This window comes from Schistocerca piceifrons, chromosome 1 (assembly GCF_021461385.2).
Source record: "Schistocerca piceifrons isolate TAMUIC-IGC-003096 chromosome 1, iqSchPice1.1, whole genome shotgun sequence".
NCBI classification, from domain to species: Eukaryota; Metazoa; Arthropoda; class Insecta; order Orthoptera; family Acrididae; genus Schistocerca; species Schistocerca piceifrons.
Genome location: NC_060138.1, coordinates 549,624,742 through 549,651,861, shown reverse-complemented (window position 1 = coordinate 549,651,861; position 27,120 = coordinate 549,624,742). Strand labels below are relative to the sequence as shown.

At 43.1% G+C, this 27,120-nt stretch overlaps 1 protein-coding gene across 1 annotated transcript in view; it reads right to left on the bottom strand.

The window, feature by feature from the left end:
• The window catches only part of LOC124709256 (dipeptidyl peptidase 1-like), a 105,498-nt gene that overhangs the window by 3,505 nt on the left and 74,873 nt on the right, over window positions 1–27,120 (bottom strand). Inside the window, exons 8-10 of the mRNA XM_047240826.1 lie at window positions 24,823–25,009; window positions 14,461–14,572; window positions 9,329–9,492 (exon numbers count right to left, since the gene is read on the bottom strand). Coding sequence (XP_047096782.1) covers window positions 9,329–9,492; window positions 14,461–14,572; window positions 24,823–25,009 — 463 coding nt within the window. The remainder of the gene's footprint in view (window positions 1–9,328; window positions 9,493–14,460; window positions 14,573–24,822; window positions 25,010–27,120) is intronic.

Here is a 27,120-nt window from a genome sequence, read left to right as displayed (position 1 = left end):
GTTCCATTCATGCATGGAGTGCAGGAAGAAGGATGGCCCGAATGCCTCTGTGCATGCAGTAATTATTTGAATCTTATCTTCATGATCCCTATGTGAGTGATACATAGGGAGTATTAGTATGCTCCTAGAGTAGTCATTTAAAGCTGGTTCTTGAAACTTTGTTAATAGACTTTCTCAGAATTGTATATATCTATCTTCAAGAGTCTTCCAGTTCAGTTCCTTCAGCAGCTATGTGATACTCTCCCACAGATTAAACAAACCTGAGACTATTTGTGCTGCCCTTATCTGTATATGTTTAATAACCTGTTAGTCCTGTCCGGGATGGGTCCCATACACTTGAGAAATATTCTAGAACTATTCGCACAAGTGTTTTGTAAGCTATCTCCTTTGTAAATTGACAGTATTCTATCAGGAAACTGAGGTCTACCAACTGCTTCACCCATGACTGAAACTATGTGATCACTCCATTTCGGCCGGCCACTGTGGCCGAGTGGTTCTAGGCGCTTCAGTTTGGAACCGCGCGACCGCTACGGTCGCAGGTTCGAATCCTGCCTCGGACATGGATGTGCGTGATGTCCTTAGGTTAGTTAGGTTTATGTAGTTCTAAGTTCTAGGGGACTGATGACCTCAGATGTTAAGTCCCATAGTGCTCAGAGCCACTTGAACCATTCGAACTCCATTTCATATCCCTACAAAGTGTTACATCCAGATATTTGTATGGGTTGGCCAATTCCAACAGTGACTCACTGATATTATAGTCATAGGATGCTGCATTTTTTCGTTTTGTGAAGTGCAAAATTTCCATTTCTGAACAGTTAAAGCAATTTACCAATCTCTGCACCACTTTGAAATCTTATTAAGATCTGACTCAATATTTATGCAGTTTCTTTCAGATAGTTCTTCATTATAGATAACTGCATCATCTGCAAAAAGCTTGATTTTATTATAAATATTGTATGCAAGGCCATTAATATGCAACATGAACAGCAAAGGTCCTATGCACTTCTGTGGGGCATACTTGAAGTTACTTCTACACCTGACTAACACTCTCCATCCAAGATAACATGTTGGATCCACCTCAATCCAGTCACAAATTTCACTTGATACCCCATATGATTGTTCTTTTGACAGTGAGTGTAGGTTTGGTACTGAGTCAAATGCTTTTTGGAAACCAAGAAATACAGGCTGATGGTTGTGTCTGGGTACATGGTAATCCAGGTACGATGCTATGGGGGACATTCACCAGGCCTTCCATGGGACCTGTGATAGTAACCAAAGGGACCATGACAACTGTGGACTACATGAACACGATTGTGGACCAGCTAATTACCTTCACGTCTGACGTTTTCTTCGAAGGGGAAGGGATCTTTCAGCAGAATAACTATCTGTGTCATAAGACCAGAATTGTGTTATAGTGGTTTGAGGAGCATGATAATGGACTCACATTGATGTCTTAGCCAACAAATTCACCTGATTTGAACCTGGTGGGACACATCTGAGGTGCTATTGGGTGCCATCCCAGAACTAAAAGACCACTGAACAGTAATTTAAGGAAATGGTGTGACCTGTGTGTAGACATTGAGTGCCACATTCTCTGGAAAATACTCACCTTCAGGAGGACAACTATTTAATCACCATTTGGCCATCCCAATTTAAGTTTCCCATGATTTCCCTAAATTGATCCAAGCAAGTAAATGCTGGAATGGTTCCTGTGAAAAGAGCACAGCTGATATCCTTTCATAAGCTGAGTTTGTGCTTCATTTTTAATAACTGTGCTGTTAATGAGATGTTAAACCCTAAATCTTCGTTTCTTCTCTGGAAAGCAATCCAGAATTTGTCAAACCCATGCTATGCATTATCACTGTTGTATTGTGTTCCAGTGGTGGACCAGTGAATTATTAATCAGATGGTCTAATCATTTGGTTCATGAGTGTATGTAATGATAGAGATGAGTTTTCCATGTTCAGCATTTTCGGAACTCAAGCTGATTCTACTTTAAATAAATCTGAGTGATATATGATGGTAGTTCTGTCAATAACTTCCACTTCCTTTTTTTCTAGATTGTTATGATCTGTCCTTGTTTGCAATTATATGGAATATGCAGACAGTGGACAAACATGTGGAAACACCAACGAAAAACACAATAAATTACCATGCCTAATTTGGTGTAGAAAAACGTTGGCATCAAAATAGCTTCCAGTCATCTCAGAATGGATAAATACAAGTCCTGTATGATTTTAAAGGGAATCTTACACCATTCTACCAGCAAAATTGTGTCAAGTTCAGGTAACGGTAGTGGAAGTGGATAGTGGGAGTGCATCCTTCTCTTCAAATCAGTCCACAAAGACTCAATAATACTGAGGTCTAGTGACTGTGGCGGCCAGGGGAGATGTGACAATTGGTCCTTGTGCTCACAAAAGTAGTCCTGGCTAATGGAAGCTGTGGGACAGTGGCCCTGTTGTCTTGGAACACAGCATTACCATTGTGGAACAAATATCGTACCATGGGATGGATATCATAAGCCAAAGTGATCACATAATCCTTGACAGAGTATCCACAGCACCCAAGGAGTACCACGGTATTGCTGCACAAATCATAACTGAATCCCAGCCATATTTTATTCTTGGGACGTAAACTCAGCCTGAAGTTAGAGACAGTGTGCAAGTTCCCTTCCTACTGAATGACTTACTTCCATAGTTCCATAATTCAGATTTTTTGCCTTTCGCACCATGTTCTCCTGCCATGACATTTGAATCACTGCCAAGTGGTTTTGATATTCCAACTCACCCTCTAGTTCCTTGCTTATGGAACTCTATTTTGTGTCGTTTTCGTGCTGACAAAGTTCGAAGATGCCACATTCAGCTCTACAGTGACTTTTGTGGCTGTCATCCTCTTATTTTTTGTCACAATCCTCATCAATGACCATCTGTCACAATCATTCAACACACACTTTCAGACACATTGTGACTTAGTGGATGATGTTTTTCCACTTTCCCTGTATGTGGTCTAAATTTTCAGTTTTGTGCATTTTGAAACACCAATCACATCAGCTACCTTGGCTATGGAGGCATTCGCCATACATGCACCAAGAGGTTGCCTATGTTCCAGTTCATTTAGGTCCAACATAAAGCACCCATAACTACACAGAACACTGCTCTGACCATGACTAACGCTTGCAACACATTCACAGCTGCTGTTTATGGTAAAATACAGGAGCACAACCAGCAGGCTTGGCTAGCATCTGCATTCATGTTCAAGCATTCATTTCTCTTGCTGTTTATATAATTTTGTCCAACTCTGTATGGCTGTACAAGAAATCTACAGTAAATTATAGAAGTTACCAGCACAGGTGCAGTGCGGAATTATGAGCTGGGATAAACTGTGATCACATCATTAGGCTAGATCTAATGCTAACCCAACTAACAGGACCAATCTATCTAATTTTTCTCAGATACATTCTTCCTACTATTTTAAATAAGGTACTACTGGAGATTCATTGGTAATGTTGCTGAACATGACATAATTGCAATTCTTTCTGATGTAGAAGCGTGACACCACTGGTCACCTCATACTGAAATAATGTATTGGTAGAAGAGGACATGTTCCATGACCACTATATCTTATCTGTATTGATTGTTTTCTGTGGGGTGCAATGATGACTGTTGTGGATGCTACTCCTGTAACATCTCCTTATCACACAAAGCTACACTAGAATTGAAACACCAAGTGCACAGCCACACTTTTTTCATTTTGTGCTTCAGTCTCTACATTGCTTGTTTACACTCTACATTAAAACAGATCTCAAAGTTTTGTACTTCTTTTTACAATTACATCATGAATAGTGCTATAATGGAATTCACTATATCTGAACTTGTGAACCATTCTCAAACATGCAAGCACAACAGTGCCCGTCAAGTGGTTTTCAGACAAGGGTTTTCGTGCAAAAACAGTGAGGTTACTGCTCCTCCCAACAAAAGTTTCACAAGTGTAGTCATTGCATCTATTTTATACTGATGGATGGGTTTCAAGAAACCTTGACACCACCAGTCTGAAGCTTCGATGCATATTTGGGCCCAAACTATGTATTTTCGGACAACCCATCTGAATAGCCATGTGTGTTAAAAGTGCTGCTTCCATGACAGGGAGGTTTGATGGCCCCAGATCGAATCTGCCTGGTGGATTAATAATGCTGGATGTTGTTTTTTAGATGGTTTCCCACTTCCTACTAGGTGAATACTGGGCTGGTATCCAAGTCCTGGCTCAGTTATATGATTTGCAAACATTTAGAAAACTTCAGTCATTACACACAGAAGAGTTGGGATGCACATATTCAACCTCAGAGGGGGGAGGGGGGGGTTAATGGGGTGGCAACAAAAAGAGTGTCGGTTGCTTTTGACCATGGTCATGTGTGGACTAGCTATACACACTAGGCAGTGGCCTGCTAATGAAGTTGTTTATTTGTGCATCACAGTGTTTGTGTTGTATAGTGTTAATCAATATTGTACCTCATGTTGCACTCTTACCACTGAGTGACACTTAAGTTACATTCCATGACAAAATTACACGAATATGCACTTATGAAATTGAACAGTTCGTTCGTGAAGAGCTGCACCTTGTCTCACAAGAAGTGATAGGTATTTACTTCTCTATCACCAGCAGCATCATCTACATTAAAATGACTATGGAGGAAGCATGCACTGATGTAGTTTGAGAGCACTCACACGGACGAAAGTTTAAACATTCTGACAGGCAAATTGGGGAGGTGATGGAAGACCACACTGGTTCTGGTTTTCGAACATTTTGGCTGTTCAAACTCCCTTTTGAGATGGCACAATATGTGATTGTTGAAGCCTTCCGATCCTTTGGCAACATTGTGGGCCACATTGCGGAAAAATGGTAGATGTTCACAACATACCACATTTTAAATGGTGTCTGAGCGATCAGATTGAACTGTCAAATCTTGTACCATCCTACCTGCTGATAGATGGTGTGTGAGCCATCATCATGTACGATGTCCAGCAAAGACATATGCGGATGTGGACAACAGGACAATGTTAGGTCTGATTGTCTCTGTTGTCATTTGTTCCAGATCCTGACTGGTGACACAGCTCCCAAACTGATGGCCACTGCTTTACGTAACACCTGCGCATCAGCCACGCACAACATGAATGCGTCACTTCAGGAAACACCTGTTCTCCTGTTGGAACTTCCCCTATGAATGATGGAGCAAATGAGACCTCACTTGCACCATCTCCTCTGATGGCAATGAGACCAACAACTCTACAGAAGTCAATGAACAGCCTGTCCACTGCAATGGACAGCAAACTAAGTGTGGTGCCTACCTCTGCTTTCCTTCAGATGGGCATAAGTTCAGATGACAAAATTCCAACATAGAACAGCACCTCTGAAAGCAGAGGGCACTCCAAAAACAGAAGAAGCAAAGTCAAAGCCCTCCAACAACACACTTCTTCATGTAGCATCACGGGTAGTTGACCAGATTCCAGACACAGATCTACTTTGAGCACCCTAACAACAATAGTGGCTGCTCCCAATGTCCCGTCTGGGGAGCATCCTTTCCACGGCCTGTGATCCCACCTGATAATGACAGATTACATGGAGGGAGGTTCCCCAGATCTAACCATGGCAGTGTCACCAGCCTTAGCCCTCGATGGGTGTGGCAGTCATCTGCCACAAATTTTGATCTCCTCGGCTGACGATGTTGATGATGTAGCAGATTGGGATGCTGGTTCACCTGTCGGGGTGTGCGCCATGTTGATGCCCAACCCAGCTTTCAGCCAGTGATTGCAGCCACAGTGGTTGCACTGAATGTTTCAAAACAGCTGGACATCTCTGCAGGACCCTCTGTGTCATTAGGGAGAGCCCACCCACTACACTACCACATTATGATGATGAATCTGGCCATCACTCAGGCTCCACATAAACTAGCAATGTTCAGAGACGTCATGTACACTGCTGATGTCAACATTGCCCTTCCCTGAGAAGTGATCATTACTGATTTCTATGCTCCAACTTGCTATACGGCCCACATCTCCCATGCCTCTGATAATGGTAGTGGAGTCCTGCTCCTCCTCACAAGGCCCCCCAGTGAAGATGTAGTGTACCTTTCTGATGCCAGGGGTGTGACCCTCACGCTGTTTGGTTTCTGGATCCCAAATGTATATGCACTGTCCAGCTCCAGTCAATGTCAGAATAACACATCTTCTTTACTGACAAAGTAAGGTCACATTTGTACTCTACTCAACAGCGATATATTCATACAGCCCTTTGCTGTTACAGGGATGTGATCACACTCACCAGGTCGCGTTGTCTGCCTGGTGTATTTTCATAATTTGACTTCAGTTAGGCATTTGACTGTGTCATTCACATGTTTCTGAAGACAGTCCTCCAGCACAAGGGTTCTCTGGCTCATATAGTAACGGTGGTAATACACCTCTTGATCGGCGCTACTTCAAGAATACTCTAGAATGGATGCCTCACCGTGTGTCTAGTGATCGAGCGCTCTGTCCAACAGGGTTTTCCACTTTCCACGATACTGTACACTTCGCCAGCATCTGGTGGGCCTCTCAATGCATATGTACTACTTCTGTTGTATGTCTTATGCTGATGATCTTGTTCTCTACCTACACAACGAGGATGATGCCTACTTGGCTCTATCATGGATGACGACATATGGGAAGGCATCAGGCAGTTCTCTTAACTTTTTCAAATCGCAGATTCTGCTCATTGTTGAAGGCTTACCTGAGAGATGTGTCGCTCCTATAAATGTGGCCACCACTGTGTGCTACTTAGGTATTTATTTTATGAATGATCTCCACAGTTTGGAGGCGACAAACAGCAGACTCTCCTCCAAATGATCTGGGTGGCCTTGTTGATCACTGACTTAGATCCCTCAACACTGTACAGCACATATGAAACGTGAGTGTATACTATACCTCTCGCATCCCTCATGTGGCACGAGCGTTCCTGTTCCTGATTACCCTTGCCCATTGTATGTTGATGACGATGGGATCCTTTGTCTGTACTGGGATGCTATTCAAAGTTCAATATGCCTCCCTTGCCCTCCCAAGGGGGCGTGATGGGGTTGGCTTATTCCACATGCCAGGCAGAGTTACATCCCTTCCTGTTAGCTGCCGGCTGACCGGTGTGGACGCGTGGTTCTAGGCGCTTCAGTCTGGAACCACGTGACTGCTACGGTCGCAGGTTAGAATCCTGCCTTGGGCATGGATGTGTGTGATGTCCTTAGGTTGGTTAGGTTTAAGTAGTTCTAAGTTCTAGGGGACTGATGAGCACAGATGTTAAGTCCCATAGTGCTCAGAGCCATTTGAACCATTTGTTAGCTGCCAAATGAAAGTCCGGGCCCATTGCCTGATGAGCCTCGCTGGATTGACTTCACATGAATATGCGCCAGTCTGTCATGTTATCGAACATTCCATTACCATTTTATCACTTTCGGTATATCTTTCTGGAATTAAGTTATGTCCTCCACTCCTTACCACTTCCACTAATTCTCCAGACACAGATGATCCATTAAAAAAGTACCGGGCCCCTAATCCCACTGAACACAAGTTGCCCCAGGTGTATGGAGAGTGGTACATACAGGCTTTCTCAAAACCAATGTCCAATCAGCCTGTTTCCCACCATCAATGGCAAGCAGGTCAACCAGTTTCGTTTGCACTGCATCCACCTCGCTGACACACCCCTATGTGTGCACTGTGGTGTGGACGACACAGATGCCCAGTGATTCTCATGTGGTCCATCGTCTGATGTCTGGAGGCTTGCAGAGCGTATCTTGGGTTTCCTTATCTGACATACACCTGCTCAGATCACTTTCCAGACGCTTTTGTTCCAAGACGTGATTTATTATCCTGCAACAAATGCTGATGCTGTGAATTGGATGCACGACCATACCTTTTCGGCCCCAACAAGAAATTGGAACTGGGTTACTGGACGTACCTTAATGATCAACACTGTACACTTATTTGCAACCTCAGATACAAGCAGTTCTCTTCAAATTTTCTATGGAGCGCCTTTCATGATCCACCTTTCAGCTGGAACGTCCAAGCTGTGAGATACTAATGCTTATTTTGCCGTCGTGATGCTAAAGAACTACAAACGGAATTACCATTAAAATATCGAAAAGACACGTTTGAATGTTCCACCATCCGAAGGTGTGAGCGACTCCTGGAATTCTGGTACATAAAAAACAAAGAAGCCCCTACACAACTCCTTTCACTTTCGTCGCTCGCCCGTGTGTCCTCCGCCTGATTTCTTTCTTTCTTACTTCCGCCCCCCCCCCTCCCGCCTCCCCCCCCCCCCCCCCACCCAGTAACAGGGAAGTTGTTTTGGGTTAGGCATAGATAGGTGTCAACGCCTGAAGAGGTTCATTTCTTCTTTTTCTTAGCACACAAGTGGCGGTGGCAAGTGACACTTTTTGTGTCGTTACCCTTCCCGTTCAGGGGCGAAAAAAATAAGGATTAGCTGTGCGAGTTAGAATCGCCGCTTCCGCGACACGGAGGTTTGTTGTCCCCATATCGAATCCGACAGGCAGATTAACGATTGGCGTTGGCGTGCCGGCCACCCTGGATGTGGTTTTTAGGTGGTGTCCCACACACTGCAAGGCAAGTACTGGGCTGGTACCGAAGTCCCAGCTCAGTTGCACGATTCGCAGACATTTAGAAAACTTCAGTCACTTTCACATGAACAACACTGCATGCAGAGAGTTGGAGTGCACATATATGGTCTCAGGGGGTAATGGGATGGTAACAAGAAGAGGATCCGACCACGCCTCAAAAATTAACCTCGGCAGATCGGTTTATAACAAGCCAGCTCTGTGCCAAAGCAGGACAAAGGCACAGTACTGCAATAATGGTTTGATGGGTACTGGCGCCATGAGATGCCGGCTGTTCCAGAGGCGAAGGTGTCGGCTGTTTCAGAGAAGAGTGGCACGGTAAGTGGAAAGTGCCTTACGTGCATACGCAACACGAATAGTGAATTTTTGCGATAAAAAATTTGCCGTCTCAGTGTGGTAAGTGGGCCAGTGTTGGTAGTTCAGGCTATAGCGTCGGCGGCAACTGCAGTGTCTACAAGCTGCTGCGATTTCTACTGGCGCAAGTGCAGTATTAGTGCGTTGACGCTACAGCTTGAACTACCAACATTATATAGCTGACAGTGAGATGGTTGATGTTTACCTCAAGGACTTTGTTACTTTTGCTGAGCACACGTGTATGTGCACTGGGCACTTTCCTCTTAATGTGCTTCTCACCTCTATAACCTATCGTGGCCATGTTACAGTGTAGTCCATACTTACGACGAAGGGGTTGAATTCCCGTGTCGAGGCTGATGTTTCGACGTGCTTGTAGATGCCGCTAGTGTAGGACCGGAAGTCGTTTAACACCATGAAGTCGACGACGAGAGGTCCACGCTGCACAAGTGCTTCTTGCATGAGAACCTCGTTCCCCGCACCGTAGTAACCTGTGAAAGTAAAACCACAGGGTATTGCACTGATTTCTATAATGCATGCCGCAGAAGTCTCATAAGATGAAAGATGAAACATTTTACAGACTACTGATGGTGCTATTGCTACAATATTGTTGCACAAAATGGACCGCATATAAACCAGCGGTGCAGCAATGCACATCCATTTAGAGGTTGACTAATCCTCTGGCAGCAGCCATGTTTTTCCTAGATTACATGTGGGACGGACGATTAAACATCGACGCTAAGTGATACCAACATGGATTTGATCTGTGCACCAGAGCAGCTCTTACAACCTAGATCTGATATTAGATTATAGTCTACAGGTTTCGGCTGTATACACTGACAGAAATGGAAAGTGTTAGACGTTCGGTGGCTGATATTTATCAAACTTCACTAAGATGTTCATTAAATAATGAGTACTAAATTATCTAACTTTCATTTCATTTAGAACTGGTGTCCATCATCACTATCGCATGAGGCGTGACTTCCATGGGCACGATTATCCTCTTGTATTCACTGTAGCATGGGAGCAAACAGCCTACGAATGACAGCTTGAGGAATCGACGTATGAGGTGTTACTTCCATCGGCACGATTATCCTCTTGTATTCATTGTAATATGGGAGCAAACAGCCTACGAATGTCAGCTTGAGGAATTTCTTGCATGCTTGAAACACCTACTGTGTCGCTTCACGAAGATCCTCGGCTGGCAACTTAGATGAAAGTATACATCCTCGTATCACATCTCAGACTTGTGCTAGGGGTGACGAATCAGGGCAGGCCACTCAGTTATCCATATAATCCTAAGGGCATTTGTGGTGTACACTTCAGTGAGGGGTCTTCTGTTATCACGCTGGAATATGCAGTTAGGTATTCTGATCAGTCATTAAGATGCTGTGTCCCTTATGCCAATGATTCGACTTTTTAGAGTTCGAAAGATGGCGATAAGCATCCTTCATCTGTAGTGATGGTAGTTTTCTGTACTAAAACTAAGCCCACATAAGGATGAAAAGTTAATCAACATATGCTGAAGTATAAGTTTGATAGTGTACAGTCAGTGTGTCTTTGTGTAATGCTTCCATTTTCTTTTGTGTTTTGAAATGAGAGAGTAAATGATACAGCCTATCACGAAGCAATGTTTGCGTCTCATGAATGAAAGAATTTGTCACATAATTCTGCGTTTTGGAAATAAAGAGAATCAAACTGAAAAGTAAGTTTATGTTTCCATTTTTAGAGAGATAGGGGCGATTTCAATGCTTGCTCAATGTACAGATTGAACAACATGGAGGATAGGCTACAACCTTATCTCACAACCTTCTCAACCAATGATTAATATCTGTCGACTCTTATAACTGCAGCCTGGTTTTTGTACGAGTTGGAAATAACCTTTCACTTCCTGTATTTTATCCTTCCTACCTTCAGAATTTCAAAGAGCGTATTCCAGTGCACATTGCCAAAAGCTTTATCTAAATCTACAAATTCCATAAACGTAGGTCTGTCTGTCTTTAAATTACCTACTAAGATAAATTATAGGGTCAGTCCTGGCTAGTACTCTTCTACATTTATCTGGAACCCATTCCCATCTTTTGCGAGGTTGACTTCTATCATTTTTTTTTCATTGTTCTGTAAATAAGTTGTGTCAATATTTTGCAACCATAACTTATTGAACTTTCTTGAGGTCTGAGGTCCTGTGGCGTATGTCTTTCTGACCAAGTGGAGTAGTTTCGACACGGCTGGCTCCCTAGGAGGTCAACAGCTCTCAGGGAATATAATCTTTTTCAAGGCCTTTGTTTCGACTTTTGGACTTCAGCGTTCTGTCAAATTCTTCTTACAGTATCATCTTTATGTTTACTTATATTTCGAGTCACTCAAATATAGAAACCTTGTTGAACATACGTTATAAAGATGTATCGTCAAAAGTGGCAAAAAGCAGCTAACGAGAAAGTTTAAGATCCACAAACTGAAGAAATTTTATCTGGTCCAATGCAAACACTGAGAAAGTTCGTAACGTAATTTGATAATACTTTTCAACATAGTATTAGTTATTTGTGACTTGCAGTTTGTAATGAAGAAACTGAGAAATTGTTTTCATGACCTATGTACTGTTGAGAGTGCAGTATGACGATTGCTTGATTATAAAATATTGATTTTTTAAATTTCGTCTATTAGTAACATAAAAATTGTACATTGAAATTCTGTCAAGTTCTTGTATAATGGAGACTATGAATTATAGAATAAAACAATTACTACAGACTTATTTGTGGTTTTCTACAAGGAGAACAGTCTTCTGTCCTTTACTATTCTCTAGAAGTAATTAATACTTCCAAGCATTTAAAATTCGTCCTAACAGATAAAGTTTTGCTTGAAGCTGACTGAGGTCATTACTGCGTTGTGAAGAAGCAGATGTTATAGCTGTGCTGGAGAAAAGCGTACGAAGCAGTAGATAACTACGAGAACGAATATTTCTAGTTTCCTTTTGTGGCAACATAATCAGCGCGCTAAGGTGCACAATAACTTAACGTAGTGAAGGTTTGACATACCTCGCAGGACAAGAATTTTGCAAATGATGTGAGAGGGTGGAAGTTCCAGGACTGATTTTCTGAAGCAAGAACGTATACCTAGCATGCATCACTGACTGCCTCAACCACGGAAGTCGTATAGGTACCTCTTCAAGGAGATAGCCATTTTAACTACGCTGTCACAATACATACGAGGGTCACTTCAAAAGAAATGCACACTGTTTTTGTAAAAATACAGTTTTCATTCCGTTTGTGTGAAAGTTTTACAGTGTGTAGACACATCCTTGCCGCTTGTTTTCAAACTTAGTTCAACCTGTTCCCGTGAGTGGCGCCGTCACAGCATGTCTTCAAGGTGGCTGCTACACTTCACGTTCTTCAGAAGCAACGTGTTGTCATAGAATTCCTGTGCTGTGAAAACGAGACAGTGAGAAACATCCACAAGAGGTTGAAAAAGGTGTATGGAGATGCTGCTGTCGATCGCAGTACAGTTAGTCAGTGGGCAAGCAGATTACGTGATGAAAGCGGGCATGGCGATATTGAGGATTGTCCTCGCAGTGACAGGCCTCGTACTGCACACACTCCAGACAATGTGCAGAGAGTTAACGAATTGGTGATTGCTGACAGACGCATCACAGTGAACGAATTGTCACGCTACGTTGGGATAGGGGAAGGAAGTGTTTCCAGAATACTGAAAGTGTTGGCGTTAAAAAAGGTTTGTGCCAGGTGGGTTCCCAGGATGTTGACAGTGGCTCACAAAGAAACAAGAAAAACGGTATGCAGCGAACTTTTGGAACAGTACGAGAATGGTGGAGATGAATTTCTTGGAAGAATTGTGACAGGTGATGAAACATGGCTCCATCAAGAGGCAATCAATGGAATGGCATCATGCAAAGTCACCCAAGAAAAAAATTCAAAACCACACCTTCTGCTGGAAAAGTTATGGCCACAGTGTTTTTCGATTCCGAAGGACTCTTGCTCGTGGACATCATGCCAAGTGGAACCACCATAAATTCTGACGACACTGAAGAAACTTCAAGCTCGACTGAGTCGTGTTCCACCACATCGGCAAAAGCAGGATGTTTTGCTGTTGTACGACAGTGCACAGCTACAAGTCAGTCAAAAAACCATGGAAGCGATCATAAAACTCGGATAGACAACACTGAAACACCCGCCTTACATTCCTGTCCTGGCTCCATGTGACTATCATATCTTTGGGAAACTGAAAGACTCTCTTCGTGGAACAAGGTTTGAAGATGGTGACTCCCTTGTGCACGCTGCCAAACAGTGGCTCCGACAGGTTGGTCCCAGAATTTTACTGTGCTGGTTCCAAGATGGCGTAAGGCAGTTGAGAGTGATGGAAATTATGTGGAGAAATGAAAACATTGTTCCTAAAGGATGTATCTACACACTGTAAAACTTTCAAACATGTTGAATAAAAGATGGATTAAAAAAAATAGTGTGCATTTCTTTTGGAGCGACCCTCGTATATTCGTGAATGAAATTTGTCATAAATAATCCATCGAAAAGCTGATAAGAGCAGTGTTATACGTATCTACAACACAAGCGAGAAAAACGACTTTTATTAACCATTGTTAAAGCTGTCAGTGGCTCAGAGAAGACTCCAATATGCAGCAACAAACATTTTTGATTATTTGCCTAATAATATAAAATGTCTGACAAGTAGGGAAGCAAATTTTGAATATAATTTAAAATCTTTCTCCTGGACATCGCCTTCTATTCTATTGGCAAATCTCTACCTAAAAACTGGTATCAGAGAAAAAATTAGTTGCATAAGTAGGACTAAAATAATAATGTATTCATTAACGTTAACATTAATGATGTATACATATCCTGTAAACTGACTCATTCCACATCATTTCAACGAAAGTATCATTTAAATGATCTATGGAACAAGTAACTAACTAAATACCTGCCATCTACAGAATTGGTAATAAGATATATCAGACATGGATGTTATGCAGATACCTAAGGCCCTGCTGTACAGAGAACTTCATGAGGGCAGATACCCAGCTGGAAAATCTAATGTAAGAAGGTTTTAAAAGAAATGGCGTCACTTCTTGCCAATGGAAACTTATTATAGATGACAGTGACTCCTTGGTGACTGGACGTGCGACACAAAACCCAGGCAAACAGAGGTGGAATGAACTAGCCTCGAAGACAGCTAGTTGTAAAGAGAGAGCAACTTTATTTCAGACACTTAGAACTTAAAGTATGCAATGAATCAGTTCAATAGAGATGGCCGCATTCGTCACTTCCGAAAACGAACAAATTAAACTACGGTCCTTCAAGGACCGGTGGAAGTCTACAAATTATTTTCTCCTTTAGTGAAATAACTTAAAAAAGGTCAGTTACTGAAACTGGCCATATATCTTAACAAAAACATTAACTTACGTACAATATTTAGCAATGGTTTCACCGCCTTACCTCCAATATACGTGTAGTCAGAAACGTAATGCCTGCGGCAGGAGCTGTCAGTGGTACACTGTGCGTCTATTCCCTGATACGGATTACAAGACTCTTCCACGAGTCCATAGTCCTGAAAAAAAAGCAGCGTCAGGAGCTTCATCACATTCCTTTTGTAGTAGGAGGTTCCTGAAACGTGAGAACTGCATCAGCAGCAGATCAGAGATGCCAAAGTGTACAACATAATGGTCCTCATTTTACTTAGTTTGTAGTTTAACATCGTAAGAGATACTGCAGAAAATAAGGCTACAAATAATCTCATGAACAAAATTTATTCGACGACAGTTGTTTCGGTACACTATTATTTTACAGTCACTTATTCACTCACATTCAGCCACGTGTTTTCCAAGTTGTGAGGGAAACAACAGCTGAGGCTAGTGCAATAAACAATCAACACTTCATTGTTTGTTTGCAAAGCAACGCCAATAGCATTCCCCATCTCATAAAGTTGGTTGAAGTGTTTCACTTTGATTAAATAAATAACTGCACAATGGTAACACATCATTTATTAGGTGTTGCGTTTTTCGTGCCGGTCAGTTAAATTGCAAAGAAAAAAAATTCGATACGTTGCGCCGTTTCCAAGTTAAGCACTGAAGTTAGCCAGTCAGGTCGTCGTGCGTGCAAATTCAAGCATCCTGCCAGAGGCCATATGTGTTCTTCGTTTGGTTAGCTGAAACCGAACGAGAGAGCAATACAAAAATTAAACAATTGATGGTAGCAGGGATCGAATTCGTATTTTACTGTCTTTTCCTCGTAGTATATTTCCAGAATTTCGTGCGTGTTTCCGTTTACGAGGTGTAAGCCCACAGTTTTTAAGTGTAAATTCGGGCAGTCTGTAACGCAATTTTCATTCCTTGCGAACAGCCAGCAACGAATTCGTTGTTCACTGAGGCGTCAGGGTCCATTGGTGACAAACCAGGGGAGTAGCAAGTTGCATATCTATTTTATCTGTTTTTACAGTTTACTTTTTCATTTAGTCTTGCTTGGATGGGCAGGATGTGTGCATGCAATGTGCAGCCGCTGGAGGAGCTAGCCGCAGTTGGCGAACAGCTGAATGCGGTTTTGGCTACGGCCACTTACTTTCAAGCTGCTGCCTTGGGGTGTTGCGGTGGCAGAGAATCTGGCGCGTCACATTGAACACCTCAGATGTTGCTTGTTTCTCCCTCGGGAACTGCTACCGAGGCACCTCCTAGTCTACGCGACGCGGTTGATATGCCCTTACAGCAGAGTACATGGAATCAATTTGAGATCTCCTGTCGACAACACTAGCTACTTCGTCAGGATAAAAAGCCATGAGTGGCGGGTGGTAACACGTTCGCGTCAAAATGGTTCAATTGGCTCTGAGCACTATGGGACTTAACATCTGAGGTCATTAGTCCCCTAGAGCTTAGAACTACTTAAACCTAACTAATCTAAGGACATCACACACATCCACGCCCGAGGCAGGATTCGAACCTGCGGCCGTAGCGGTCGCGCCGTTCCAGACTGAAGCGCCTAGAACCGCACGGCCACAACGGCCGGCAACGTTCGCGTCGCTCGAGGCAGAGGGCCCCTTCACCCTGTGAGTGCACAGGTGTCCGCTCCTTCAGCGGGGTGCGAGCAGACACACGAGGAGTACGGTTTAATGGTTATCGGGAGCTCCAACGGTAGGCAGATCAGGGCTGGAAAGAAAGCCAATGTGCACTCAGTATGTCTGCTGGAGGAGCCTCATCTGAGATGTGGAGGTGGTCCGCGGTTATAGAGTATGCAGAGTGCAGTCTTCTGCAAGTTGTGGCTCATGTCGGCACCAACGACGCCTGTCGCATGGGTTCTGAGGCCATCCTCAGTTTATACAGGCGGCTGGAGGCAGTGGTGATGGCTGCTGGCCTCACGCGTGAGGTGCAAGCAGGTCTTGCAATTTGCAGCATTGTTCCCACAGTTGATCGGGTCTTTTGGTTTGGAGCCGAGTAGAGAGTCTCGACCAGAGGATTCGTCGATTCTGCGAAGGTCTTGACTGCAGATTTCTAGACCTACGTTATCGGGTGGGGATTTTTAGGGCTCCCCTTGATAGGTCAGAGGTGCAGTTCACAAAGGAAGCGGATACTCGTGTATCAGAGTTCTTGTGGAGTGCACATTAGAGTTTTTTAAGCTAGGCGGTAGTTTGAGGTACTCTGATGAACACGTGCTAGTCAATATGTAGCAAGGAAAGGCCGACTGCTTTCAGAGTAGACACTTTTTATCAGAAAATTGTCGAAATATTCTTAACGAAGTTTCCAAATTTATTGCCCTCCAGTAAAGTTCTGGCGCCTAAATTATTCTAGGGAAAGAAAGGTGGCTGAAGCCCAAAATGGGAAGCTCTGAGATATTTAGCGAGTCGTAGAACGTATATCGGAAAGACAGATTAGAATCTGTAGGAGGGGGAGTGTTCGCTGCAGTTGATGAAAATTCAATCCCTATTGACGTCGAAGTTGAGCGTGACAGTGAAGTTATCTGGTCGAGTATAACAGGTCTAGGAGAAACCAATTTAATTTTTGGATGCTTTTACTGGCCACCCGGTTCTGCTGTGACAGTTCTAGAGTCATTCAAAGAATGTTTATGATCACTAGCGCGGAAATACCCAGATCACGCATTGCTAGTTGGAGGCGACTTTAACCTGCCGAGAATAGACGGGAATGTCTATAGATTCATTGCAGGGGGTACAGACAAACAGTCATGCAAAGTAATTTTGAACACGTTTTCTGCCAACTGTCTTGAGCAGCTAGTTCGGCAGCCCACACGCAATGGAAATATCTTAGAATTTGTAATTCCGAATAGGCTGGACCTTATCGATAACATCAGTATAGAAACAGGGATTCCCGATCATAATGTCATTATAGGAACTACGGTTACGAAAGTTAATAAATCAGTTACGAAGGCTAGGAGAGAATTTCTGCTAGAAAGAGCAGATAAGCAGTCGCTAGCATCTCACTTAGACAGTGAACTGACTTCACTTAGTTCCAGCAAGATGTACGAAGAGGAATTATGGTCAACGTTTAAGCAGATTGTAAATCGTGCTCTGGAAAATTATGTCCCTAGTAAGCGGATTAAGGAGATTCGGAAACTGCTGAGGAAGCGGAGGCTGTTGCACTCTCGGTTCAAAGGAGAACGCGCAAATGATGACAAGTAAAGGCTAGTGGAGATTAGCGCGTCTGTGAAAAGAGCTTTGCGTGAAGCATACAACTACTACCACCGTCATACCTAAGCAAAAGATTTGGCAGAGAATCCGAGAAAATTATGGTCCTATGCAAAATCGCTAAGTGGGTCTAATGTTTCCATCCAGTCACCTGTTGACCAATCCGGTATGGCAACTGAAGATAGCAAAACGAAAGTCGGAGTTTTAAATTTCACGTTTAAGAAATTGTTCATGTTGGGGACTCGTACAAATATACCGTCGTCTGACCATCGAACAGACTCCAGACTCCCCTGGCGTGGAGAAACAACTGAAGGAGTTGAAGACAAATAAGTTACCAGGTCCAGATGGAATCCCAATTGGGTTTTTCAAAGAGTACTCTGTGGCATTGGCTCCTTACTTATTAATGGCGAATCTCTATCCCAGCGCAAAGTCCCAAGCGGTTGCTGGAAAAAAGTGCAAGCGACTCCTGTGTTTAAGAAGAGCAAAAGAACGTACCTACAAAATTACAGATCAATATCCTTAACATCATTTGTTGCAGAAATCTTGAAATGTTCGCAGTTGGAATATAATACATTTTTTTGACACAGAGAAGTTCTGTCCAGGAATCGGCTTGGTTTTAGAAAGCATCTCTCGTGCGAAACTCAGCTTGCCTTTTTCTCACGCGATATACTCCTATGGGTGAAGGGCAACAGGTAGATTCCATATTTCTCGATTTCCGGAAGTGTTAGACTCAGTGCCCCACTGCAGGCCGTTAAAGAAGGTACGAGCGTATGAAACAAATTCACAGACATGTGAGTGACTAGAAAACCTCTTAAGTTATCGAAACCAATATGTAGTCTTCGACGACGAGTGTTCGGCAGAGACAAGGGTTTCATCAGGTGTGCCCAGGGAAGTGTGATAGGACCGCTGTTGTTCTCTCTATACACAAATGATTTGGCGGGCAGGGTGGGTCGCCATCTGCGTTTGTTTGCTGATGATGCTGTGGTGTACATAAATGTGTCGGACCCGAGTGACTATTGGAGGATACATGATGGCTTAGACAAAATTTGTAGTTGATGTGATAAATGGCACCTAGTTCTAAATGTACTAAATGTAAGTTAATGCGGATGAGTAGGAAAAACAAACTCGTAATGTTCGGAAACAGCATTAGTAGGGTCCTGCTTGAGACAGTCACTTTGTTTAAATATCTGCAAAGCGATATGAAATGAAAGGAGCATGTGACGATTGTCGTAGCAAAGGTGAATGGTAGACTTGGTTTTATTGGGAGAATTCTAGGCAAGTATGGTTCGTCTGTAAAGGAGACTGCATATAGGACGCTAGTGCGACCTATTCTGGAGTACTGCTTGAGTGTTTGGTATCCGTATCAGGTCGAATTAGAGGAAGACATCGAAACAGTTCAGAGACGAGCTGCTATATTTGTTATTGGTCGCTTCGAATAACACGCAAATGTTACGTACATGCTTCGGGAACTCAAACGGGAATCCCCGGTGGGAATCGGGATTTGAAGCTGTTTGCAGAACGATTCTGTTGCCTCCAACATACATTGCGCATAAGGACTACGAAGGTAAGATAGGAGAAATTAGGGCTCATACGGAGGCATACAGACAGTCGTTTTCCCTCGTTCTATTTGCTAGTGGAACAGGAAAGGAAATGACTAGTATTGGTACGGGGTACCCTCCGCCACTCGCCGTAAGATGGACTGCGGAGTATCAATGTAGATGAAAATGTAGATATAGATGGAACAATGACAAAGGTAGGCATGACACATATTTTCACAGCTGCGAACGTAGTGGTTCGATAGCGCGTTATCGGTATTCCTTCGACGTATATGCCTATATGCATTTAGAATACGGCGCGCAGGATCAGAATGCACTGGAGGCCGCGCAATTTATAACACAAGATTGCCAAACTGCGTAATTCCAAGTGCGAATACGTTTCAAGTAGTCGTTAGACAGTTAAGGGAGACCGGGAGTTTTGTTATGAACGAAGGTGACGCTGCACAATACTACGCGTTGACTATATAGTTTGAAGAAAACGTTCTTGATATGGTTGTTTCAAATTCTGCTACCAGCTCGAGGGACATGGGCAATTCGTCAGGAGTATGTAAGGTTAATCCGGCGTTCTTACTGTATGCCTTACAGTATGGTGAAACGTATACGTTTGTTTTTCGCTACAGGTTTCGCACGCTGTAGTATTGGAAGTCCTACGCGACAAATACATATTTCCATAACACCTACAGGAAGTGCAAGATTTGGTGGAAGAGGATTGCGCTTCTAGGAACCAGTGTTCCCTGTGGTTCTTAAATCAATGCATCGACATTCTAAAGCCGGCCGGTGTGGCCGAGCGGTCCTAGGCGCTTCAGTCTGGAACCGCGCGACCGCTACGGTCGCAGGTACGAATCCTGCCTCGGGCATGGATGTGTGTGATGTCCTTAGGTTGGTTAGGTTTAAGTAATTCTAAGTTCTAGGGGACTGATGACCTCAGATGTTAAGTCCCGTAATGCTCAGAGCCATTTGAACCATTTGACATTCTAAATTTCGAAGGGGAAGTGATGTAGACAGACGAGACAAGTTTCACCAGAGAAGGGCCATTCAACTCTCAAAACAGCCACATTTGGTATGACGAAAATACGCGTAGCACATATGTGAAGTCGTACCAGCACAAGTTTGGCGTGAACATTTGGGCAGGTATGGCAGGCGACTCTTCGTTGAGTTCATTCTACTTCCTCCCCGTTTAAATGGACGGACTTATTTAGCATTCCATGTAAACATCCTTCCGTTGCTTTTAGAAGACGTTCCTTTGGCGGTTCGGCAGGTAATATAGTACCAAATTGACGGCGCACTCCTGAATTTTGCTGTTGCGATACAGGAGCATTTAGATGTTATGTATCGGCAGAGGTGGATTAGTCAAGGTGGTCCAGTTCCCCGGCGAGGTCGTTCGCCAGATATTACACCCATATAGATTTTTATCAGTGGGGGCACTGAAGAAAATTTTCTACGCGACTCCAGTGGACACCATCGAAGAGATTCTTGCAAGGACAATTTTAGCCTTTGATGAAATCAGGGAAACTTTTGGTTTCGGAAAACTTGCGGTTTCCATGATGCAGCATTCATGTTGGAGAGGTATTTTCATGTACGAATATCTATAGTATCTTTTTATTTAACGTAACCAGGCATTCTACATGTATTTTACATTGCATTTATTACAGTAAGCATCTTATACTAAATTTAGAAAATAAAAATTACTGTAGTAAGTTAAAAAATACATATAGTTTATATTCGTACATGATAAATACTACAATAATTAGAGATACGGTAAGGTAGGAATTTAATTATGAGTGCTAGCGTCAATGGACATGGAGAACAGGGTGGATGAGGGAGGGAAAGAGGAATGTGATAACACACAATTCGCGAATATAGGGAAAGAGATAACGCCGTGACTCATAGAGAAAAAAAAAAACTGGGAGAAGATTGAAGCATTGGCTTTACTAATAAAGTTAATGTTTGGACGTTCATGTTGCTTTACTAACAGCTACAGCCAAGATGAAATTATATTGACACTAGAAGCCTTGTTACTTCAGTTCTCAAATTCACTGGTGTTTAACTAACCCACAAGCTGAAATTATACTGACACTAGAAACCTTGTTACTTCATTTCTCAAATTCACTGGACAGGTGTTTAACTAACTCGAAAACCAGAATACGGCGATGGTGCTTCGAAATTCAGCCACGAGGTGGCAGCTGAATCTTGCTAATCGATAATGGGCTAAGGAATGGGGCACTACAAAATTAAAGCGACGCTAGTGACGCAACAGTAACGTGGCTATTCCACAAGCAACTTCGATGACGTCACTCTAATGGCGATCTTACGGCGCCACTTCAGTTGCATATGGAAACCTGGCTGAGCTCCACGCTAATTGGAGTGCGTAAGCCTACGCTGGAATTTGTATGTTGGAAACTTACACCGTAGTTCTCTTTCTCGTTAGGAAGAAGGAAGGTAGCAACTCTATATTTTAACGTCCCGCAGGCAACGAGGTTATCAGAGATGGAGCACAATCTCAGACTAGGAAAGGGAATTCATTGCATCCTGCGACACCTTGTCCTGTGGTTTTTGTAGAGTTAGGTTTCAGATTCATGTAAGTGGTAATGTCATGATAGAGATTTGGAATGGTATTGTTTCTATTTTGTATATACTACCAAAGCAAACGTCAGGAAATGGTCATTGTACCTTTCAACATGAAGGCGTGTGTTTCATGAAGTAAGATTCCTAGGGGATAATTTAATGGTAAAGAGTATACAAAGTATGAGGAGATTTCGAAAGCGAGTGTCACATCGGTCAGCAATGATCTATGCCAGTGCTTCCTGACATTGCTATTTTTAATGAAGACTGGGCTGCCAAACATTATAGAGGTAGAATCAGAATCAAATGCTGACTGTATGAAGCAGTTAGTTATGTTCAAGCAGTGTGTGGCAGTCTTACACCACACGAAGATAAACTATCTCGCTCACGAAGTGCAAGCCTCTATTTCAGAAGGATGATGAGGCTAGCTTTTGCAAGGATCAGTAAGGGGTACAGAGCAGTTTAATGTTCGTTTAGAGGGACAGTTCTGACAACCTTCCAACAAACGTCATGGTGACAGAATGAGATTTTCACTCTGCAGCGGAGTGTGCGCCGATATGAAACTTCCTGGCAGATTAAAACTGTGTGCCGGACCGAGACTCGAGGAATATCCTTTCTTTCAGGAGTGCTAGTTCTGCAAGGTTCGCAGGAGAGCTTCTGTAAAGTTTGGAAGGTAGGAGACGAGGTACTGGCAGAAGTAAAAGCTGTGAGGACGGGGCGTGAGCCGTGCTTGGTTAGCTCAGTTGGTAGAGCACTTGCCCGCGAAAGGCAAAGGTCCCGACTTCGAGTCTCGGTCCGGCACACAGTTTTAATCTGCCAGGAAGTTTCAAACGTCATGGTGACAAAGTCGAACTGGAATTAAAGTTAGAAAAAAGAGGTGTAGCTTGTGTCTTTTTTTTGCGTTCTTCAGTGTGTCCCTTTCTCCTTTAATGTTCTCATATAATGTTCGTTTCTTTTCCTTAGCCACCTTAGCCACGAAAGATGTCAGAGTTTTCGAAACTAGTTGGAGTTAACTAAAAGAAAGGAAGGAAGATACAGAAACGAGACTGTAGTCATAAGAACCTAAGGATATGAAAGGGAGGCAGTAGTTGAGAAGGGGAGAGATAAGATTGTAGCCTATCGCCCATGTCATTCAGTCTGTACACTACACGAAACCAAGAAGAAAATTGGAGAGAGAAGTTCAGGGAGAAGAAATCAAAACTTTAAGGCTTGCCAATGACGTTGTTATTTTGTCAGAGACGGCCAAGGGTTTGGAAGATTACTTGAATGGAATAGATATTGTCTTGATAGGGGGTTATACACTGATGTGACAAAAGCCATGGGACTGCGACATGCACATATACAGATGGCGGTAGTATTTCGTACACAAGATATAGCAGGGCAGCGGAGCTGTCATTTGTACTCAGTTGATTCAGGTGGAAAGGCTTCCAACGTCATTATAACCGCACGACGAGAATTAACGGACTGTGAAAGCAGAATGGTAGTTGGAGCTAGATGCATGGGATATTCCATTTCGAAAATCGTTAGGAACTTCAGTATTCTGAGATTCGGCGTGACAAGAGTGTGCCGAGAATATAAAATTTCAGGCATTACCTCTTACCACGGCCAAAACACTGAGTGAAATACCCACAAAAATCAATGTACGAAGAACGTATCCGTTAGGATACTGAGGCGAAAGTTGGCGTTCGTGGGCTTTGGCAGCAGACAACAAATGCGAATGCCTTTGCTAACAGTAGGACAATCCATGCAGCGCCCCTTATTGGCTCGTGACCTTATCAGTTGGACCCCAGATGACTGGAAAACCGTGGCCTGGTCAGGTGAGTCCCGATTTAAGCTGATAAGAGGTGATTAAGTGTTCGAATGTGGCGCAGACCCCAAGAAGCCTTGGATCCAAGATGTCAACAAGGCACTGTGCAAGCCGGCGGTTGCTCCATAGTGATGTGGGCTGTGTTTACGTGGAATGGACTGGGTCTTCCGGTCCAACTGAAACAATCGTCGACTCGGCTCCTTAGAGACCATTTGCAGCCATTTATGGACTTCAAGTTCCCAAACAATGATGGAAGTTTTATGAATGACAATGCGCCATGTCATTGCGCCATAATTGTTCGCGATTGCTTTGAACTTTTATGGGACACAATCGAGCAGTCAGTTCGTGTACAAAATCACCCACCGACTACACCTTCGCACTTAGGACGGCTACAGTGGTAGCATGGTTCAGTATTTCTGCAGGGGACTTCCAATGTCTTGTTGAGTCCACGTCACGCCGGGCAAAAGAGGTCCGACACGTTATTAGGGGGTATGCCATGACTTTTGTCACCTGAGCGTGTGGTGAATATCAGCAAAAGTGAAACAAAGGTGATGGGGCGTAGTCGAATTAAATCGTATGAAAGCGAGGTAATTAGTCTAGGAAATGAGACACTGAACTCAGTGGATGAGATTCACTAATTGGACAGCATCATTACTGACAATGGCTGTGGTATATGGTTATAATATAAAGACTTGCAATAGCAAGGAAAGCTTTTCTGAAAAAGATGAATATGTTAACATTGAATATAAATATAATGTTAGGAAACGGTTTCTGAAAGTATTTGTATACAGTGTTGCCTTATATGGAAATGGAATATACGGGCAAGAACAACATAGCGTTTGAACTGTGGTGTTACACAAGAACGGTGAAGGAAAGATGGCTAGCTAATGTAGAGGTATCGACTGGAGGGGAAACATGACAATGCACCAAGGACTCGTTAATTTCGTAACGGAGGTGTGAGGGCAAAAATTGTAGAGGGAATAAGAGGCTCGACCACAATAAGCGGGTTCAGATGAATGTAGGCTGCAGTAGTTAAAGAGAGGAAGAGGCTGGTGCAGGACACACTGGCATGAAGAGCTGCACCGAACCAGTCTTTGCACTGAGTACCACAACAACAACGAGAACATGATTCATTTGCTATTTCTTCATAGTGAAATTTGGCTTACATTTTTTATTTCTTTGTAAACTCCGAAAAGTCAGAAGGTATTTGTAGCTTGTTTCAGATTGAAATATTGCCATTCACCTACCTTGCTGTAACGTCCTGCTATTAAGTAGCCGAATCCACCTGAGCAACCCTGGGCCAACTGCGAGCAGCTGACCGCGTCCTGCGTGGAGAAGACCGTCTGGACGGTGTTGTTGGTCTGTATACGGAGTCGAGCCTCGATCATGCCAGCCGATGCGAAGGCGTAGCAACTGCCGCAACTTGCCTGGTCCCTGAGAAACGCAACGTGTACCTTACTTAGGCTAGCTGGCGTATGACATGGCAGCAGTATGCTGTTTGGTCGTAGACAGAAACCTTCCTGAGAAAGAATGTTGCAGCTGTTTATGTAGAGTGATAACTGCGATACATAGTACACGAATAACGATTTAGGAATCAAATTCTAGACTACAAAGAATGCTCGTGAATGGACCTGGGCTCATGCCATATCCTATAGCATGATGAAATGAGTGTATGACGAAATGAAATATAGAAAAGCACGACAGAAGGAGACAAAGTAGAAACTCGCTGAGGCTGTGAACAACGGCCTGAGCAAAAGAGTCGAGAGTAGTTAAGTTGAAGAAGAGTGAAATATAAGAAGGAAATAGGTAATTAGGACAGCAAGGTACGTTAGGTACAGCGAAAGCAGAAGTAAAGAAGGCACGGATGTGTTGCTTAAGGCTTTCCCGTGAAGAAAACCACAGGTGACTGAATAAATATTTGAACTTGTGGATGAAAGAAGAAAGTATAAGAATCTAAAGAACGAGGAATGCAGCCGCATGTGTTGATTACGAATGAAATTAAAATTAAATGCAAAAAGGATAACATATAAAGAGAAAAACACGTAAAGATATTGAAAAACGTATGAAAAATCGAAGCGACACACAGGGAGATTAAACGTGAAAATTATAAGTAAAATTTATATGTGTTAACCTGCGTGACGCAATGGACAACCACTCTCAAATGTAGAAGAAAGAACAGACAAATGGCAGGAGTATATCACAGGCCTGTACGATGGGCAGAAACTGTCTCAAAGTTTGATAGAAGACGAGGAGGTAGTCATTAGGGAAGAAATTGGTGATCCGATAATCTGACAGAGCACGGAGTGTTCTGACAAGTCAACAGGAGTCGATGATAAACCTTTAGAACTATTGAAATCTGCAGGTGATGTAGGAACCAAAGAGGTTATTTCAGTGAACAGCACAAATCAATCAAACTTGAGGTTGACAGTCAGAAATCCAGATAAACATTGCTACAGGAGCAAATAAGGCAAGTGCGGATAAACGCGAAAGCGCCAGACGCTTAGCATGGCAAATATCACGTTTGTAAACTGCTGGCCAGAATAAGTTAGGGAGGTTGATTTAGGGTTTAATATCCCGTCAACGAAGAGGTATTAGACACAGAGCACAGGCTCGGACTGAAGAAGGAATCGACCGTGTTCTTTGAAAAGAACCATCCAAGTCTTTAGCTTAAGCGACTTAGGGAAATTACGGGTAACCCTAATCTGGATGGCCAGACGGAGAGTTGAACAGTCGACCTCCCGAATGTGAGTTCAGTGTGATAATCACTGTGCCGCCTATTTCGGTAGGTGGCACAATAATATTAAAAGAATAGAAAGAAAAATGGATGGCGTACTGCGTGAAAATTAGAGGTTTGGAAGGAAATTTGTAGCAGAGAATGTAATTGTGGATTTAGGAGAAATTGAGATACGAGGTGGGCTATAACTGAAGTGCAGGTACTCAAGAAGGTCCAGTGTCGGATATAATTATCGTATGGCAGCGAAACTTAGAAGATATGCTAATGTGTTAGGCAGAGCCGATTTACGCTGGAAAAAAATTAGTTCAAATTTTGGTCATTACATACCAATCTAGCGATGTGCACTGTTCGCATGACGATAAGACATTCAAACTGTCATTCGACAAACCATAACGTGAGTGGACTGTATGACTACTGAGAAGGGAGACAGTATGCTGTTAGTGAAACTGTTCTATGTGAACGACAGTAATAACAGTGCTGCTTTGAGAGAGTATCGTAAACTGAGAGGTCCGAGGAGAGCCCCGATGCCTTTAAGTGGTTTAAAGAAGATGATAATGAAATTAGAAAACACGACTGAGCTTGGCGTGGCATCTGGAAGAGGAAGGCGTCCTGTCCCGCTGGAAGTTATTGACGAGGTTGCTCTTACTGTAACTGACCATGCAGCACGTTCCCCACGTAGTGCTAGTGCTCGCGCACGGTCAACAGTACGGAAAGTTTTGCCGTCTATTTTACACTGGTACCCGTACAAGATCCAGACGGTGTAATAATTGAAACCTCTTGATCTTCAACAACGTTCTGAATTTTCTCTGGT